Source organism: Sinocyclocheilus rhinocerous, unplaced genomic scaffold, assembly GCF_001515625.1.
Source record: "Sinocyclocheilus rhinocerous isolate Xijiao unplaced genomic scaffold, SAMN03320098_v1.1 scaffold352, whole genome shotgun sequence".
Classification (NCBI taxonomy): Eukaryota; Metazoa; Chordata; class Actinopteri; order Cypriniformes; family Cyprinidae; genus Sinocyclocheilus; species Sinocyclocheilus rhinocerous.
In genome coordinates this window covers 48,888-67,738 of record NW_015642448.1, presented here as the reverse complement: position 1 = coordinate 67,738, position 18,851 = coordinate 48,888, and the positions used below count along the sequence as shown (strand labels likewise).

The 18,851-nt window shown below is 34.3% G+C and overlaps 1 protein-coding gene across 2 annotated transcripts in view; it reads left to right on the top strand.

Moving 5' to 3' along the window:
• Positions 1–18,851, top strand: part of castor1 (cytosolic arginine sensor for mTORC1 subunit 1) — a 44,194-nt gene that overhangs the window by 18,486 nt on the left and 6,857 nt on the right. The window contains exons 8-9 of one of the 2 annotated variants that reach the window (XM_016572752.1): positions 261–355; positions 2,740–2,826. In XM_016572752.1, the coding sequence (XP_016428238.1) occupies positions 261–355; positions 2,740–2,802 (158 nt within the window). In that variant the 3' untranslated portion in view covers positions 2,803–2,826. Of the gene's footprint in view, positions 1–260; positions 356–2,739; positions 3,139–18,851 lie in introns of those variants that run through there. The other variant, XM_016572751.1, reaches the window with a different exon arrangement.

The following is an 18,851-nucleotide window of genomic DNA, read 5'->3' as shown; positions in this document are numbered from 1 at the left end:
CGCTAAAATCTAATGACAAAAGAAACAAAACGCTTACAAACTGCTGTCCTCTTCTGTTGCTCTACTGCTTCTTCTCTTAGGATGCCTATGTGTATAAATGACTCACTTAATATTTTTCTGTCTGATCCAATTCCTTGTCCATACAAGAGCAAAATCTGTTCAGCTGAGTGATAGATGAACAAACACAACAGATTGAATCAGAAAGTCACATTTATCGCAGTTATTTGCTGTTATCTCACTCTCTCTGTCTCCTTTTTCAGATGAATGTGGGATAGTTGCTCAGATCTCTCAGCCTCTTGCAGACAGTGATATATCAGCGTATTACATTAGCACCTTCAGCTTTGATCATGCTCTGGTAAGTCCTTTTTTCTCTCTTTTTGACACACAAAACATTTTAGCTCTGAGTATTAGTTGACTGATGTGGTTTTTGCAGTACATTAATGCACAAATATAATTAATAGACCCATTCAGGGTGATAAAAGATCCTGATCACCCTGTGTGCGTTTATTTTGTGATAATTATCTGCTGACATTCAGTCTGTAGAGGTCATGTGTCTAGTCTACAGCATTTATATTTAGTACATTTGAATCATTTGTGTGACACTGAGCAACAGGAGGCAAATGGTTGCCTAGTAACCAGGAAACAGAAGAATTTCAGAATCTGATCTGATTGGACGATTTTCGCAACAACGCCTATTGCAACGTTTATTTCCATGATGTCATGTGAAATCAGATCATCTGGTTGTCCTTGCTTCCTGTTCCTTTCCTTTTTTCCTGGAAACCCTCAAGTATTTTAGCAGAAACTGTCTGGTTCCCGATTGGTCAGGGGATCGTTCTTACTCATCATTAGATCATCGTTATAATTTAATATTAAAATGTGCTGTCTTACAAGACTCTCTGAAATACTTGCTTCTGATTGGTGAATCACAACATTGTGCATGGAATGTCAAATATTTTTGTAGTATATCACAGTTCAAATCGCAGTTGCAACATGAAAAAATAATCACAATATTTTTTTGTCCAAGTAGTGCAGCCCTATATAGGCTATACACAGTGCTGGGTAGATTACTTACAAATTGTAGTCCAATATTGATTACAAATTGCATGACGAAAATTGTAGTTGGTAACCTAATCTATTTTTACACGTTTACATCTATGTTTACACATTTTAGTTTACATTTAGGTGTAGTTGGTAGGAATGTTCTGTAGGGGTAGTTGATGAAAAGCAAATTAGTTAAATCATAAAAATTTAAAAAATAAATACATTTAAATAAAAACAATATTTGAACAGAAATATAAATATTTTATTTGTTTACCTGCATATGATTGTGACTATTAACTCTCATTATAATTTATATAATAATAATAATAATGTATGCATTTAGCAGACGTGAATATGCGAATGTGTTGTTAAATTATTGAAATATTAACTTAAAATCTCTAGACTTCAGGAAAATATTTTAGGTCAAAATAATGTGCGAATAATAAGTAATCATGCAATCCATAAAAAGTAACTGTAAACTAATTATAAACATTTTAACAAGTAATGTAATCTAAGTCAAGTACTTACTTTTTGGAATTTGATTACGAAATCTGGATTGCATGTAATACATAATTTTTAAAATAAAAGCACTTTTATTCAAATGAAAACACTGATCATTTATCGTCTTACTTGCAGGTCATGTGACCTTTAACCGTCATCAGAGAACCGTAACATTCAAATGTTCAAATGATTGAAATATCAGCATATTTTTTTCCGGCTGACATACTAGTTTTGGAACCACCGCTATACAGTAGCATGTAGGTGAATTTATTTAATTATTTTTTCTGACACTAGCATCCTTCATGATTCATTCAAAATCGAAGAGACATGATTCAGTCATCAGTGATTTTAGGATGTTTTTCCACATAAACCGAATAAACCATACTATATATAGGTTAACCATTGCTATATATAGGGTATGGTAATGATATAATCCTTCAGTGCAAGCCAGTGAAGTCCCCGCCACCAGAATCATGCGTTCACATGACCTTACGGTAAAAGAGGAAGTGTAAGGAATAGTTCATACCTGTTGGTATTCAAACTTGCGCTACTTTGTCATGATCTTCATCTGTTTCTGTTTCTTCATCTTGTTTTTTTTCCACCCCTACTCTTTTGCCATAGTGTCACAAAAACAATTATTATTATTGTAATTTATTTTATATTTATTATTATTTTATATAAACATTTACTTTGTTTGCTGTTGTTAATAATAATACTTATTATTATTATTATTATTGTTGTTAGCATTTATATATTTATAAAACTATTCATTTTTATGATTTATTATTATATTGATAATTTTCTAAGGGTCCTGGCTCTAAACATTGTGTTTAAGACAATGTGTAGAGTTAAAAATACATTTTAAAGGTTAAAATACTTTTTAGAAATACTGTTTTGGAACGGTATTTTTAACTTCTGAAAATATGTAGTTCCATATGCATGCGTCATTGTGTCTGTCCATAAATACCTCTGTGCATCCATCCATCTCTACAAGAAAACATGCACTGTTATCAGTCCGAGCTGATTCGTATGAGATGATGCATCTCTGTTTACGCCCATCCTACAAAACTCTTCATACCAGTGTGTGTTGTTCAGCTGACAGCATGTGACATCCCTAACAAATATTGCATGTTTGGATGGGACGTAATCATCCTTGTATTTTTGTGTCATCTAAGCCTAAATCTTTTTTTGTCTCAGGTGCCGGAAGAAGACATAGTGAGCGTGACCGAGATGCTTCAAGCTCAGAGGATGTCCAGTTGAGGATGCGTCTTCAGATTGAAAAGGGTAGAAAAAAAACCTTCACGGTGGATGGTAGATCTTATTTGAGCCACTAACACACAGTATTACTCCACAAGTCTGTCTTACCATAACCAGAGGTGCTTCAGTCACTGCATTTGAGAGCTTGGGCTTAAAACAGACCTAAACTCAAAAAACAGTGGCATCTTGCTTTTGCAGAAACAGCAGTGCTGATTATATACCTTTACCATTAATCAAAGTATTTACATGATTTGAAAGGACATTTTTGCGGCATGTTAATGATCGATTATTTGAAGCACTTTTTTTCTTAATTGAATTAGAAGATGAGAGGACGTTATCGATTTTGGATGTATTTGAGCCACTAACACACAGTATTACTCCACAAGTCTGTCTTACCATAACCAGAGGTGCTTCAGTCACTGCATTTGAGAGCTTGGGCTTAAAACAGACCTAAACTCAAAAAACAGTGGCATCTTGCTTTTGCAGAAACAGCAGTGCTGATTATATACCTTTACCATTAATCAAAGTATTTACATGATTTGAAAGGACATTTTTGCGGCATGTTAATGATCGATTATTTGAAGCACTTTTTTTTCTTAATTGAATTAGAAGATGAGAGGACGTTATCGATTTTGGATGTTTATTTCTGCATTTTCAGGGGTAGTGATAACACGATGTTCTGTAATGCGCAACAGGAAATTCCCTGTTTGGTTTACCTGCTGCCATGATGTTCTGCAAAAATCATTATTACTTTGAGGATTGCACACAGACGTCTTCCAGTATTGTCAGTATCAGGTTTTTTTCTTGAGTAACCCTGTTTGAGGTCAAGCTAAATACATTTTATTGTTGTAGCAACTTATGGTGTCATTGAAACATTGCACTTAGAAAAGCAGTTACTGACAGTGAATATTCGGATCACTTTTGAATCAGCATTTCAAACGTATCTCGCAAATACCGGAGTCATACTGTTATGAATGATTCTTTTGTTTCAAATCACATTTACACCTAGTTGGGTAAATCTCTCAAGAACATATCCAGCTCATATTTCACCCCAAAAACGAAATCCTATTGTACAAATCATATTTTAGTTAAATAGCCCCTAGACCTCAGTAATCGTGAAAAAAGCCAGGAAATTTCAGTTTTGACAATATGGGACCTTTAAAGAAATAGTTCGCCCAAAAATGACAAGAAGAACAGATTTGGAGAAATTTGGCATCACAAATCCATAATAACGCTTCCTCCAGTGAAAAAGTCCATCACTTGTCGTCGTCTCACATCAAAATCCACCAACATATGTGTTCAGAATTTTTTTTGGACCATTTTCGCTTGTAAACGGTGCTTGATCTGTGAATATTTCTATTCTGATTCAGATTAGATGACATTTTCACTGGAGAAAGAAAATAACGCTTCCTCCAGTGAAAAAGTCCATCACTTGTCGTCGTCTCACATCAAAATCCACCAACATATGTGTTCAGAATTTTTTTTGGACCATTTTCTCTTGTAAACGGTGCTTGATCTGTGAATATTTCTATTCTGATTCAGACAAGACGATTTTTCACTGGAGAAAGCAATATTATGGATAGAGGTCTCGTATTTTAAGTGACTGAAGCAAAGGTTTGAAGTTAAAATCATCTTCATGGATGTTTCTTACGAACACACAGCTTTTCACTTCACAAGACATTAACTGTAGGACTGGAGTCGTTTGGATTACTTGTGGATTATTGTGATGTTTTTATCAGCTGTTTGGACTCTCATTCTGACGGCACCCATTCACTGCAGAGGATCCATTTCTCCAAATCTGTTCAGATGAAGAAACAAACTCATCTACATCTTGGCCTGAGGATAAGTACATTTTCAGCAAATTTGAGGTTCAGTTTCTAGTGTCGCTTTGTCAACGTATCTACAGTGTGATTAGGGAAATGCCTCTTGCACAACTGTCTGCCTAATGACATCGTTAGGTTTGACGACGCTTGTGACATTTCTGCCTTTGCTAATGCTCAAACATGTGGCCTTACACTCACTCTTGATTTTTGCTTAATGCCAGAATAGGCTGCTGTTTTGTGACCTATATTAATTCACTACCAGTGAACCAAGCACAAATATTTACACAAGTAGTGATCAAATTAAAGAAATTGAGTTAATGGAGAAATTCATGCAAGGAGAAATGCACTTATTGATTGTACTTTGATGGCACAATCACTAATAAATCCAGAAATCAGAACTGGTTAATGAATTAAGCTCTTTTTAGAGAGAAATATATCTTTGTTACAAATAAGCTCAATGCTTTTGGAAGAGCTGCTGAAACAGAAAATACTAAAATATTAGATTAATAATTAGGGTTACTTTTTGTGTGTGTGACTTTATGTATTTGCTAACACTTTTTTTTTAAATGTTAACTTTTTTTTTTCTTTATATAGTCGATCTATTTTTCAGGGCACCAGTGCTGCATAAGAATAATTGTCAAAGTGCTTTTTGAGATCATGGTATCAAAAATTGTAAATTAAAAATTGCCATTAAGGAGCTATTTTCATATGTTTATTTTATCTGATTTCTATCAATATCAGCAAAGACTAAGGTTACTGGTGTGCATAAAATGTGTTTGTAAAGGTCAGTAATGATTCTGAGCATTTGTTATTCTTGCTTTTTGTAGACTAGGTGCATTTATCTCAAATTAATTTTTGGTACATTTTATACAGTGTCAAAGGAATCGCATACCTTGTTTGTAACTGTGCTGCTTGTTCAATAAACGACTATATAAATACTGTTTTCAGGCATTTCTTAAAATGTGTTTAAATGGTTGTGCGTGCAGTCACAAAACTTGAAAGTACATTTAGTTACACTTACTGTATTTAGTTATGAGAAGAGCATAATTTTAATATGCCTGTTTAGTAACACTTTAATAGAATTGATAATTTCTTTGGTTAGATGATTTTATCCTTAATGTATTAAAAATTAATTAAATAGTTTTATAATTAATTAATTAATTAAATAGTTATGTGTGTGTGTGTGTATACATATATATGCATAAAACAGAAGACATGAAATTGAGCTTGACATACTTTTTAATGTGTATTATAATTCATTTTGAAGGAATTACATTGCGTTTTAAATTTAGTCATTGCAGGTGGTATTATTGGAAGGGACATTCCCTTCATTCCAGACTGCACTAATGGAAAATAAATTGTGTAGTCCATGATAAGTCATAAATATTTTTGGTCTGTTTTCCTGTAAGAGAAAAGCTGTAAGAGAGATGTGGGAGTGAAGCTTGAAGAAAAACAATGGCAGCTATTGACATGCGTTGACACCCTGATAACAGAAAAATATGACGTATTAAAATCATTCTTTTCCAACTCCCATCATTTCAGATTCCATAGCCAGTATTATTAAATTGAGTCAGATAGTGATTAAAATCAACAGACATTATTTCTATAAGCAGTGTGTGACATTAGATGATTATATCAGGGCTATATCTCTCAGAAGGCATCTTACGGTTAGATAATGGTTCGCTGTATAATAATACAAAATAATTATCATAGAAATTGATGAGGCAAAAATCAATCAAATCAAGCTTTCTCTCACTACATCAGTGAGCTCAACAGGGTAACGCATCTTGTACAATCATCTAACTTTCAACAGAAACTAAATATAATTTCAATAGCTTGTGCATCTAAAAACACTATATGTTTGTTTTCACACAACTCCAATAAACCATTCCTTTTCAAAACTCTAAACATATTTACAAACTAAACATATGTTCATGTAGAAAGCACTACCTATAATAACAATATCATAATGATAAACATGCTTTAAACTTTATATGAAGTTTTCTCTTATTTTTTTAAATATAATAAATGTTTTACTGTCCTTTACATGTCATCCTTCAGCTTGTTGTGTATAAAGGGGGACATTACATTAACATTTACGTTTATGCTATAGGGGAATTATATAGCATATTTTTACATTTTTCTTGTAAAACTTCTGCAAATCTGCCTTTTTGATAACACAGTACCTGTTGCAAAAGCATAAAATATAAAGTATAAAATATTCTACTCAAAAATAAATTTGGTCCAATATAAAATGTCTTGTTATTTAATAATAATAATAATAATAATAACATTTTATTATATATCTGTCCAGTTAAAGATAAAGGTGCACGTAGGCAATGGTAAAGTTTATGATGCACAAGGCAAAATATTTATACTGGTCATTGAAAAGTACCCATCTCCAACTAACTGCTTTATCTTTCAATTTTCATCACACCTTGTACGTGACACAAAGCCATTCATCTCCATCTGACAGTGTTGCATAGAAAAGCTCTAAAGTCTGAGCATGAAGCGGTTGTGGGCAGGATATGACAGTTAGACTACGTGAAAATAAAAACATTTTGGCCAGTTTCACACTTTCCTGTGCCATGATTAGCTCTGTCGGTTTCATCAAAGGGGAGTTTGATGCTGTGCTGTGATGATGCCATTGCGTTATCATCATATGTATCCACAGATCGAGGATTCAGATATTTGCTTGTGAATTACCTGTTCCTACCACACAAGGGAGTACTTACTCAAGCGTTCCTAATGCAGAAAGGAACAGGTTATTTCAATTACTCAAAATTTCCTGCACTTAGACAGCTGTGGAGGAAGGAAAACAACGCACTGTGATTATAACACCTTCCACCCAGTAATAGGAATATCAGAACATTAGGGGAATTATAGCATATTTTTCTTGTAGAACTTCTGCAAACCTGCCTTGTAACTTTTGATAACATACAGTATATGTGGCAGAAGTCACTGTAACATTAATACATGTACAGTCAAACAAGTCCAAACAGCTGATAAATACTTCACAATAAACCACATGAAATCCACACAACTCCAGTCCATCAATTAATATCTTGTGAAGCGAAAAGTTGTTTGTAAAAAACCATTATTAAAGATTCATACACCTTAGTACCACTTAAAAATATAATTGAATTGGATATTAAAATAAAAGTCATATGAAATGAAACTTTTACAGAATGTATACATGACTTTTTGTGTCATTATAATGTAAATTCTGTAATTGTTATTAAAAAAAAAGTAATATATATATATATACTGTATATATGGCAGGCAAAGCAGAATCCTAGTAAAAGAGATTCATTTAGAAGGTACATTTATTCTATGACTTACATACAGGCGTATTGATATTTACATATTTAATTGCCCATATTTTAATTGAAGATATGTCATAATAGCAACACTATGAATTCAAATTGAATAATTTCACTCAGTTAGGCTATCTCACTCAATTAGCACATCTAATTCATGGAAATATTGAATAATAACCCCATTAATTATAATAAGTATTACATACTAAAAAATTATTACACTAGTAAAAACATGCTACTTGGGGCCTTCTTGGCCAGCTCTTGGGGCCCATCTAACCCTCTAATTTTAACATACGCAAAATTATAAATTTTATAGTTACATTTTTTTTTTATAGAACAAAAACTACAATTTTTACTCCACAAATCTAAAAAAAAAAAAAAAGTGTGATGTGTCCACAAATCCCTCATTAACAAATAGACACAAAAACTTTGATTTCCTACGTAATATAATGTCATAAATCACTGTTTTCCAGAGACTCATGTTGATATTCAGATGAAATTACAATATTACAAATAGAATACCCATTTAACAAAAGTGTTAAGGTGAGATTTTGTGCCATCTATGATCAAAAGAAGAAAAAAAATAAGGTGGGGGTCACCTTGAGTTGGTATTTGCAAATTCATGGCACAAATGTCTCATAAAAGTGAAGTTAGTTCTTGAGAAAGATCTGGTATCATTTTCAAAAGCCACTTGCTTTGATGTGATGATTTAATGTGTGGCTTGAGAGTCAAAATACTTCTTGGCAGAATTTAAATTGATCTGGCAATAACGGGGAAAACCGTTTCAGTTGAATCTTGAGTGTGGGATGGAGATGCCAATTAGCTTTGAACAATAATCAGATAAGTATCGATATCACACTGAAGATCTGTGTGCAATGTTACCTCGATTACTTTCCATGTTCTTATGGAACACAGAAAAGCGGAAGTGGTCAAAAAGACTTTGTAAAGCATGCGTTTGCATTTCCTCACAGCGTTTTTGACTTTCCCTCACAAAATCATGATGTGCCGTTTCAAATATATCGAGTCGAATACATTTGTAGAATTAAATGTTTTTATCCCTTTCCCGTTACTGTTGCAGTTTTGCAGTAATTAATCATTTGCAGTCTATTAATTTATTACGTTTGAGCACTTTTATCCAAAGAGAATTACAGTACATAGACCTTAGTCAGTGTAGCGCCATATTTAATTTTTGACAGGAATGTAAACGAGGCTGTGAGGGACTCACTCTCAATGTCTGCACTCACGTCAACACAGCATGGATGTGTCGAGGTTGATGTGGAAATGAAGAAATTGTAGAATGAAGTCTTTATTTTGTGCACAAAAATCACAAAATAAATAAGCGCGGTTATTGTCGCGCACCCCCCTAAGGACGGTCCTGGTTACATGCGTAACCCGAGACGATCTCATTGCATACGATCTTTTCACACTCCACTGATGGATGAGTTTAGGGGCGGAGCTTCACGCTTTTTTTATTCAACTCGTATTCATATAAAAAAAATGCTAAAACTGAATAAATTTAAATGAACAAACTTGGCGTTGCATTAGCAACCATGTGAAAACAGGGGGTGCTGCAGCCCCCTCAGCACCCCTACTTCCCGCGTCCCTGCCTGATCGCAAGTCCTGTAAGGTAGGCACAAGACTTTTTATTCATTTTTGTTTATTTTCTTTCGCCGTGCAGGCTCGCTTATTGTAGCCTACATAACAGGCCTTGTAAAACAGTTCAATAACCCATTTAAACCATGCAAAATTATTCACTGTTTCGAAGCGTTCGAAACACAGTGTGATGGCGACAACTGCTAGTCCAAAATTGTAAAGTTACACTTTTTATGTATGAAAAGGTTTTATATATGAAAAGCAAGCATATTGATAATAGTAAGAGGTATTATTAATAATTGAGCACAAATAATAGGTGATAATAACTGAGCAACAAATCGGCATATAAAATTCAGCTTTGCTGTAGCAGGAATAAGTTGCATTTAAAATATATTCAAGTAGAAAACAGTTCTTTTAAACATTGATAATATTTTACAAGGTTACTGTTTTTAATGTATTTTGATCAAATAAATGGAGCATTTGGTGAGCATTGTTTCTTTACACACACACACACACACACACACACTGATTACATTTGACATTATAATCTAGGAAAAGAGGAACTGAAAAGGCTTTTTTCATCCAATACAATTGTTTTGTTTAGATATAAATTCCAAAAGAGTTCTGAAGATCGTTGCTAAAAATGACTGACACTGAAAATATTAGGATATACATCATTCCAAGAAATCAACAACACATTTGTGACATGAACTGTGTGCTTGGTCTCGCTGAGAGCCGGCAAGAGAAAAGCAAATGCAGATAGATTGCATATAGGCTACTGGCTGCTTAGTGTTAGTAGTTGAGCAGACATTACAAAACAGACGATTCAAAGTAACATGCGGTATGTTTATCACTGAGTCAGTCATCTTGGGTCAATGTGTGGTTTGAACCTACAAACTTAAGGCTACCAGTTCTTTAACCATTAGGCCACAATACTTAGAAGGCAAAATATCTCCTCCATATATCCCACTGTACTAAGTCTCTTCTAAGCAGCATGGATGGAAATCTCCAATTAAACATGTAACTTTGAATAGAAAATAACTTATGAGGAATAGAACACGCACTGTATCTTCCACTATATTCACAGGAACTAATGTGACGCATCTAGGTTATGACAAACGCTGTCACAAAAATTCAACAGAAAGCATGTGAGCAGTGACTTTATGTCTGCATATGTATTTTAATATGTGTCCTTATGGGCGGGCTGATAAAACTGACACAACCTACTGTGTTTGCATCAAAGAACCAGAGATGGCAAAAGTACACATATCCTTTACTCTAGTTGAAGTACAGATACTCATGTTTAAAAAGACTCTGGTAAAAGTTGAAGTACTGACTACACTTTTTTTACTCAAGTTAAAGTAAAAAAGTATGGGCTCTGAGTCAGCATGGGCCGGTATGAGATTTTGACGGTATACAAAAAACGGCCGGTTGCCGATCGCGTAAATTCCAGGGGAAGCTCTTTAAATTCGGCCAATCTACACACACGTGACTGACCGCTCGCTCGCACCAACAGCAGGAGGGTGGTGTTACTCTCTACACTGCACTCAACCTGAGGGATTCCTACACTTTCAGTCTTTGAGGAGACATGAAAAACAGTGCATACCGCAGGAACGGTATAACAGAAAATATTAGTGGTTTTGAAACCGTGACATATTCAAATCGCGGTATACCTTGAAACCGGTAATCGGCCCATGCCTAGCTCTGACATGTACTTAAGTAAAAAGTAGCCATTACTACTACCTGTTTAGTGTCACGCGGGTAATGGGACCTCACAACATATAAATACCTTAATACCATAGGCGGAGGGTGAACCAACTCCAGGGTAAGCCTAAAAGCAGCCAAATCTATTAACTACAAACATCATAAACCTGTCTTTTTAGGCAAGAACCAGTCATGTAGGCTAATAAAATGTTTAATGGGACTGAATTTGTATTTAATGTGATTACAATTTAATTAAAACATTAGAAACTGATAATTATATAATGTTTCCTTCCCATGGTTATTCAAACGGCGAATAAATTATATACAGAAATGACATTATCACTAACTTTGTTCTATCGCACTCTCAAAAAATTAAAACTATCGTTATAATCACTGAAGCTGTCTACACTGCAAAATGAATCCCTTACTTACATTGTACATACATCTGCGCTTTGTTGTTTATGATGAGAGAATTCGCCGAATTCAGTCATCGAACGTGCGCGCTTTCAACAAAACTGATGAGTTTCAGCGATGACTCATCTGAATGCCTCTGATTGGCCATTGCATTCCTAAGCTCAACAGAATCGTGTGTGATTGGTTATAATGCGCAACATTGTAAAAATGCCTAAAATGAAATATGGTGCAACATGAGCAAATCTTAATTTAATGCCGCAGTCGACACTTTCTATTCATTTACACTTTGTTAGCAACAGACGTAATAGATTTAATTTGTTTGTGCAGGGGCATTTTTGTCCAATTTAGTGTCATTTTTGCCCCAAGACCCCGTGGCCAGCCTTACACACGCTCCGCGTATGCTTAATACAAAAGAACTTACATTTCAAATTTTGTTAGCTAACGAATGTATGCAGGCCTGAACAACCGTCATGTAGAACAGGGCCAGAATGGGACAAAATTTCACTCATCCAGGCCGTCCCATACACCCATAACAAATTCTGAAACCATGGACAACACTATTTTTTGTATGGCCATCACATAAAAAAGGTTAAAGAGCAGGTCATATTTTAAAGTGTCCTAATATTGTGTTGGAGTCCCCTACAACAGGTTTAAATGCAGTCAGAAAACATTGTAATTTTCTCAGAATATACATTTAATATTAGAATCATTTTTCAATGATTTCGAAACTATTCGTTCGAAGCATTTCTGAGCTTAAGAACTGTAAACCATTCCCTTCCGTAAGCCTCCTCTGCTCTGATTGGTCAGCTGGCCAAGTCTGTTGTGATTGGTCTTTCCGTATAAAATGCGTGTCAGAAACGAAACGCCCAGTTACCATAATTGAATTTTTGCTCCTGAGGGTTACTTGTAAACAAAGATGCTATAAGGTTACAAAAATGGCATCGAATATTACCTTATCAATTCGAGCCTGAGTCCGAGGATGATACTGTTGCAGTGTGACACTGAAGACTGGAATAATGATGCTGAAAATACAGCTTTGATCACAGCAATCATTTTAAAATATATTCAAATAGAAAGCAGTTATTTTAAATAGTAAAAATATTTCACAACATTACATTACTGCTTTTGCTGTACTTTGGATCAAATAAATGCAGGCTTGGTGAGCAGAAGAGACTTCTTTATAAAACATTAAAAAGTCTTACTGTTCAAAAACTGTTGACTGGTAGGTTATATATATATATTTTTTTTTTTTTTATATATATATAACATTTCTGTCCCCCTCACTTCTGAAATGATGGCTACGCCCCTGTGCCCAGTGAGGCTGCAAACACAGCATCTTCTCGACATGATGTAAACACACTAACTAGCGGAAGTGTTTGTGGGCAGGTCAGAGTGTTCGTATTTAACAGGCAGGCGAGGATTATGCAAATGTGTAACTTTGTGACGTATATAGGTAACAGGCAGAAGATTCGAAAATATGACGACTCGTTAAGGCGGTTCAGAGTCGACTCTTTCTTTTGAGAGACAACATTTTTATTTTTCATGCACTTTTTTGATTAACAACGTTGCAGGCTGTTTACATTGAAGGATAGCTATGTTACAAACTGCAAAAAATATATTTTTTGAAAACCCATATGACCTGCTCTTTAAAATCCTTAGGCTGGGGCCGTGCAAAATAGGCTAACTATATTTTCTAAATTGCCTTAAATGGCAAAATTAGTACAACAATAACTACACTATGACAGTATCTTTATAGAAAAATCCTAATATTGAACATGTTATTGCATTATCATGAGTCATATTTTTCCCTTATGAAAAGTAACTATTTTCATTATATGTTTTATTATAGTAAAAGTATAGTAACCATAGTTTTTTAGTGGATTGATTACCATTTGTATAACCATAGTTTTGCTACAAATTGCATGGTTGAACTATGGTTAGTGTAGCAAAACCATAATTGATTTATAAATTAATATAAATCAATAAATTAATTTGTTGTTACCTTAGTAACCATGGTTTTTGGTTTTATTTGTAGTAAAAGCATGGTTCATTTTAAGGGTTGTGTTTTTTGCCTATAGCTCCCTCTAAACATATTATAAAACAATGTGAATATTTGTCTGCTAAATTACTACTGTAACTTTAAAACAGATAACAAAGATGTCCTATAGCACACAGTATTTTGAGTGATGATACGTGCTGCTGCTAACTGTTGCTATCAGTTTAATGCAGCATTAATACTTTTAATGCTAATGGGGGAGGGGGGGTACTATGAATGTGAGGCCATTTGTGTATTTTGAGAGAGAGAGAGAGAGAGAGAGAGAGAGAGAGATGACACTGCTGAATCATTCACACTGTTTGTGAAATTAAGTCTCACAGAAAATGTTCAAATGACTGACGACTGACCTGCTCTGATAATCTATTTGGATTCAACCTACATGCTATAGTGCAGAAAAAGTCTCACAGAAAGTTTTCAAATGACTGAACTGCTCTGATAAACTATTTGGATTCAACCTACATGCCAGGGGCGGCGTAATCTACGCCCCTGCGACATGCTATAGTGCAGAAATGTTTGCGGGAATTTCCCGCACTATAAACGCGAAACCTGCAGGTGCAGAATTACGCGCAATTGCGCGGCGAAATTCAGGTCCTGCTTAACGAAGTAAACAAAGACAAAACTACAGTAACCTATTAACAGATGAAACTGACCTGCACTTTAAGTCATGAACAGATCAGTAGTTTTGGCTCTCTGCCCCACCATTCTCGAGTCTCTCGCACTCTGATCAAATTTTTTTTTACGGTGGCGCGGAGCCGAATCGGAGCGATGCCAGTCAAGACTAACGTTAACCGATTCATGATTTATTAGAGATTTATTCTCGAATGGCGAAAATACAGATTAAAACTAAAGTAACGAGCCTGGTTTGAAAATGTAAGAAGTAGAGAGTACAGATTTTTGGGTAAAAATGTAAGGAGTGAGAGTAAAAAGTTGTCAGAAAAACAAATAGTGAAGTAAAGGACTGATACCAGAAAAATCTTCTTAAGTAGGCTACAGTAACGAAGCATTTGCACTTCGTTACTTCCCATCTCTTGCCGTAACAAAGTCACAACACTCTAAAAAATCCTGGGTTATTTTTTTTAACCCAAATGCTGGGTTGAGCCTATTGGGTCATTTTTTGGGTTATTTTTTCAGTGTTTGGGTAGTTTTTTGTGTTACCCAACTCCTGGGTCAAATGTAACTACCCAATGTTTGGGTAGTTTTAGTGTTACTCAGATCCTGGGCCAGACGTAACCCAGCAGTTGAGTTATTTATCGCGGGGATTTTGCGTTCTCTAAGCGCCATCGAATTGATGCATTTCTTCGGTAAAATACAGGTTTGTGTATAACGTTTAACTTTATGCAAAGCATCATACAAGCGCGCGGTGTGAATCACCTAAACGAGCATCGCGTCGGTCTTTTCTCATGATGGAAAAGCCTGATGTTTTGCACAAAATAAAGGATTTTATTCATAAAGATACAGAATATAAATACTTTGGATGTTAAAATATGTCCTCAGAGCTGTTTACTGTTTGTTTATGGAGTCAGTCAGAGCATATTTCGGCTATGAGCGAAATGCAGGGTGGCGGTCTTAGCCGTTAGCAGTTCCCCGCCGAACACGACTCTAGCTCGGGCACAAGAGTCCAGTGCAAGGGTGAAAGAGTGAAGAGTATCATAAGGGTCAATTTTGTGAAATTGAGATTTATACATCATCTGAAAGCTGAATAAATACGCTTTCCATTGATGTATGGTTTGTTAGGATAGGACAATATTTGGCCGAGATGCAACTATTTGAAAATCTGGAATCTGAGGGAGCAAAAAAAATCAAAATATTGAGAAAATCACCTTTAAAGTTGTCCAAATGAAGTTCTTAGCAATGCATATTACTAATCAAAAATTAAGTTTTGATATATTTACGCTAGGAAATTTACAAAATATCTTCATGGAACATGATCTTTACTGAATATCCTAATGATTTTTGGCATAAAAAAAAAATCGATAATTTTGACCCATACAGGTCTCAGGTATGGCAGGGATTTTAGGTGGGGGGAGTGAATATCCAGTGCTCTCGTCCACCCTCAATACCGCGACTGAGGTGAGACCCTTGAGCAAGCCACCGAACCCCCAACTTCTCCCCGGGCGCCGCAACATTGGCTGCTCACTGCTCCAGGTGTGTGTTTACGGTGTGTGTGTGCGTGTTTGTTCACTACTCACTGCTGTGTGTGTGCACTTGGATGGGTTAAATGCAGAGCACAAATTCCAGGTATGGGACACCATACTTGGCCACACGTCACGTCCTTTCCTTTCCAATGTATTTTTTGGCTATTGCTACAAATATACCTGTGGGACTTATGACTGGTCCAGGGTCACATTTGAAGTCAGGGAAACATCTCAGCATGACATGTAACACTTATCAGCGCAAAACCATCCACAAAGAAGATAAGCATTTTGCGTCTTGTGTTTAATTAAAAGTGTTTGTAGATAACATCCTTAGACACATTTCCTTTCTTGTGACTAAGCAGTCACAGGCATATAAAAGATGGAAAGTTGACAGATTTGAGCATAAAAACGTATCATACTCTGAAGAGTTTGCTCTAGCACACAGAGTAAAAAATACTGTTCATTTTCACCATGGAGCTAAAAACAGGCAAGTTAAATCTCTCATTAACTTTCTGAGCTTCACTGTGTTTGCTGTAGATGGTATTTTATGCCTGGCATTAACCAATGTACTTTTCTTTTTAGGACTTCTGATTTTGTGGATTTTAGCAATGATCCAGACGATGACATGCTGTCCAATAAAGGAATGTGATGTTATAAAGCGCATAGATTTCACAAAGTACAAAATGGAAGAGCTGTTGAAAGAATATGTAAGTATCATTCTGTTTCTGTATTTGATTAAATAAATAGATGAGATAAAAATGCTGATGAGCTCAAGAGATACATTACATTAAACTGAACTGTAAAAATATTTTTAATTAGTTATTGTAAAAATGAGTTTAAAGAAACCAGCTGGTCTCAAGGTAATTTTTACTGGATGTATGAATGCAGAGTTTGCCACTTGGTTTTATATTTAGGTATCTAATGCGGTGACTTTAATTTTAAGTCAGATTTAGTGCCCAAATGCTTTATGGTGCCACTGTTATGTTTTAGATGGGCCTGTTTGTTTAGTATTTGTCTGTTTAGTATTATTGGTGTATGTTTTAAATTGCAAAAAGTTACAAAGAAACCGCAACTAACATTGAATTAAATGTGAGATTTTGAAGTTGAAGGACAGAAATCATATTTTTTTTGTACTCCAGTAATCTTTATTGTACTTACAACTTCAAAGATTCCTTTTTTTCAGTGTATTATGACTAAAGAATTACGATATGGACTTTGATACTCTGTGATACAATATATTTTTTAATATTTAACATTTTAGGTGATTAGTGAAGTGATAAGACATTTATTTTTAGAAGTGTGTTTTTAATAACACGCTTTTACATTCCATGTACATGATGATTATGATGATGATAATGATGATCACCAAAATGTATAAGTAGCTGTTAGTGTCACAATATTTCACAATACAAAAATGCAACAAAATGTATCATGTATCAACCAAAAATCAAAGTTGAGAAAGAATTAAGTTAGGCTTTTAGAATAAGAGAATCATATAAACTGATCAATGCACATACAAAGAGCACATCAAATATAAGCACACATTTGAGCTTTCATGTTTAATAACAATTTTAATTAATACATTAAAAATAAAATATATTATTTCATAAAATACAATACTTTTATCTAAGCAGAATCATGAATATTTCTGTTTTGGTTAGTGAGCAGTATTATCATATGTCTTAGAAGTAATAATTAAAAAATAATTACAGCCTTCCTATAGCTCAAACAGTAGATGCCAAGATCATGGGTTTGATTCCCAAGGAAAGCAAGAACTGAAAAACAATGGATAAAAGCATCTGCCAAATGCATAAATGTAAAAAACTTACAATTGTAACACAATTTTGGTTTTGTTTAAAGTATTGTGAGATCAGTATAGTGTATTGAACAAAATTGTGACAATGTATTGTTACACGTCGTCTAGTAGCTGTCAGAAATATATTCTTACTGGAGTTCATAATTATTTCTCGATCATTACATGACATTTAATTTCTAACTATGACTTAACAGGAAACAGCGGAGTTTGTAAATGATCATTCAGAGGCTTTTGTTTTAATGTGTGAACCATCTCTCTCTTTCTCTTCAGCTCTCAGCAAACGGAAATGAAATTAGACCATGCCTGAAACCAATCTCAGAACTTGACTTGAAGAATTCGTCCAGTGAAGAGAAAATGCAGAAAGCTCAGTGTGGACTTAACTTCATACAGAAGGCTCTTGACCTGATACTTCAACACCAAAGGGACCTACATGATCCCACGAATCCCATATTCAAAACAATAATAACTGCAAACGATACATTAGAAAATACCAAGCACTGTGTTGCAAAAGCTATATGTAAATGCACAAACATAACAGAGCCTGACTTCCAGTTTACAGAGACATATAAGAGAAAACAGTGGGGCCTCACTGTTCTTAATGCCACTGTAGACTTTCTGTATGAGCTGGTAAACATCGTATAAAATCATTCCTCGTGCAAACAACCCAAACAAATTTCATTTACAGCTAGTCCTTATTATTTGTCAACTGGATTTAATTTATGAAAGATTTTGTCTCTTCCTTTTGAAGCAATCCTGTTATTACCAGATTTTGCAGTATGTTCTCGTGTTAATTTTTTAACCATTTTTAAATATTTATTTTTAACATTTATTTATATTTTGTATTTTTAGTCAAAAATATTCTCACTATTTAACAAAAATATTTATATTATTGTTACTTCATCCATATTGTTCTGCATCATAATTTAATACAATTAAATGTTATTTATAATATTATTTTTACCTTTTCAGTGTTTTGTATTTTGAAAAAAAAAAATAATGTCACTATTTATCAAAAATATTTATATGAATTTGTATCGTTTTGCATCAGAATTGAATACAACAATAAATTTATATTTTTTGCACTTTTAAGTATTTTGTATTTTGAGTAAAAATGTTGATACTCTATTTACCATGAAAATATTATTTATATTAATGTTACTTTATATGTATTGTTTTGCATCATAATTGAAT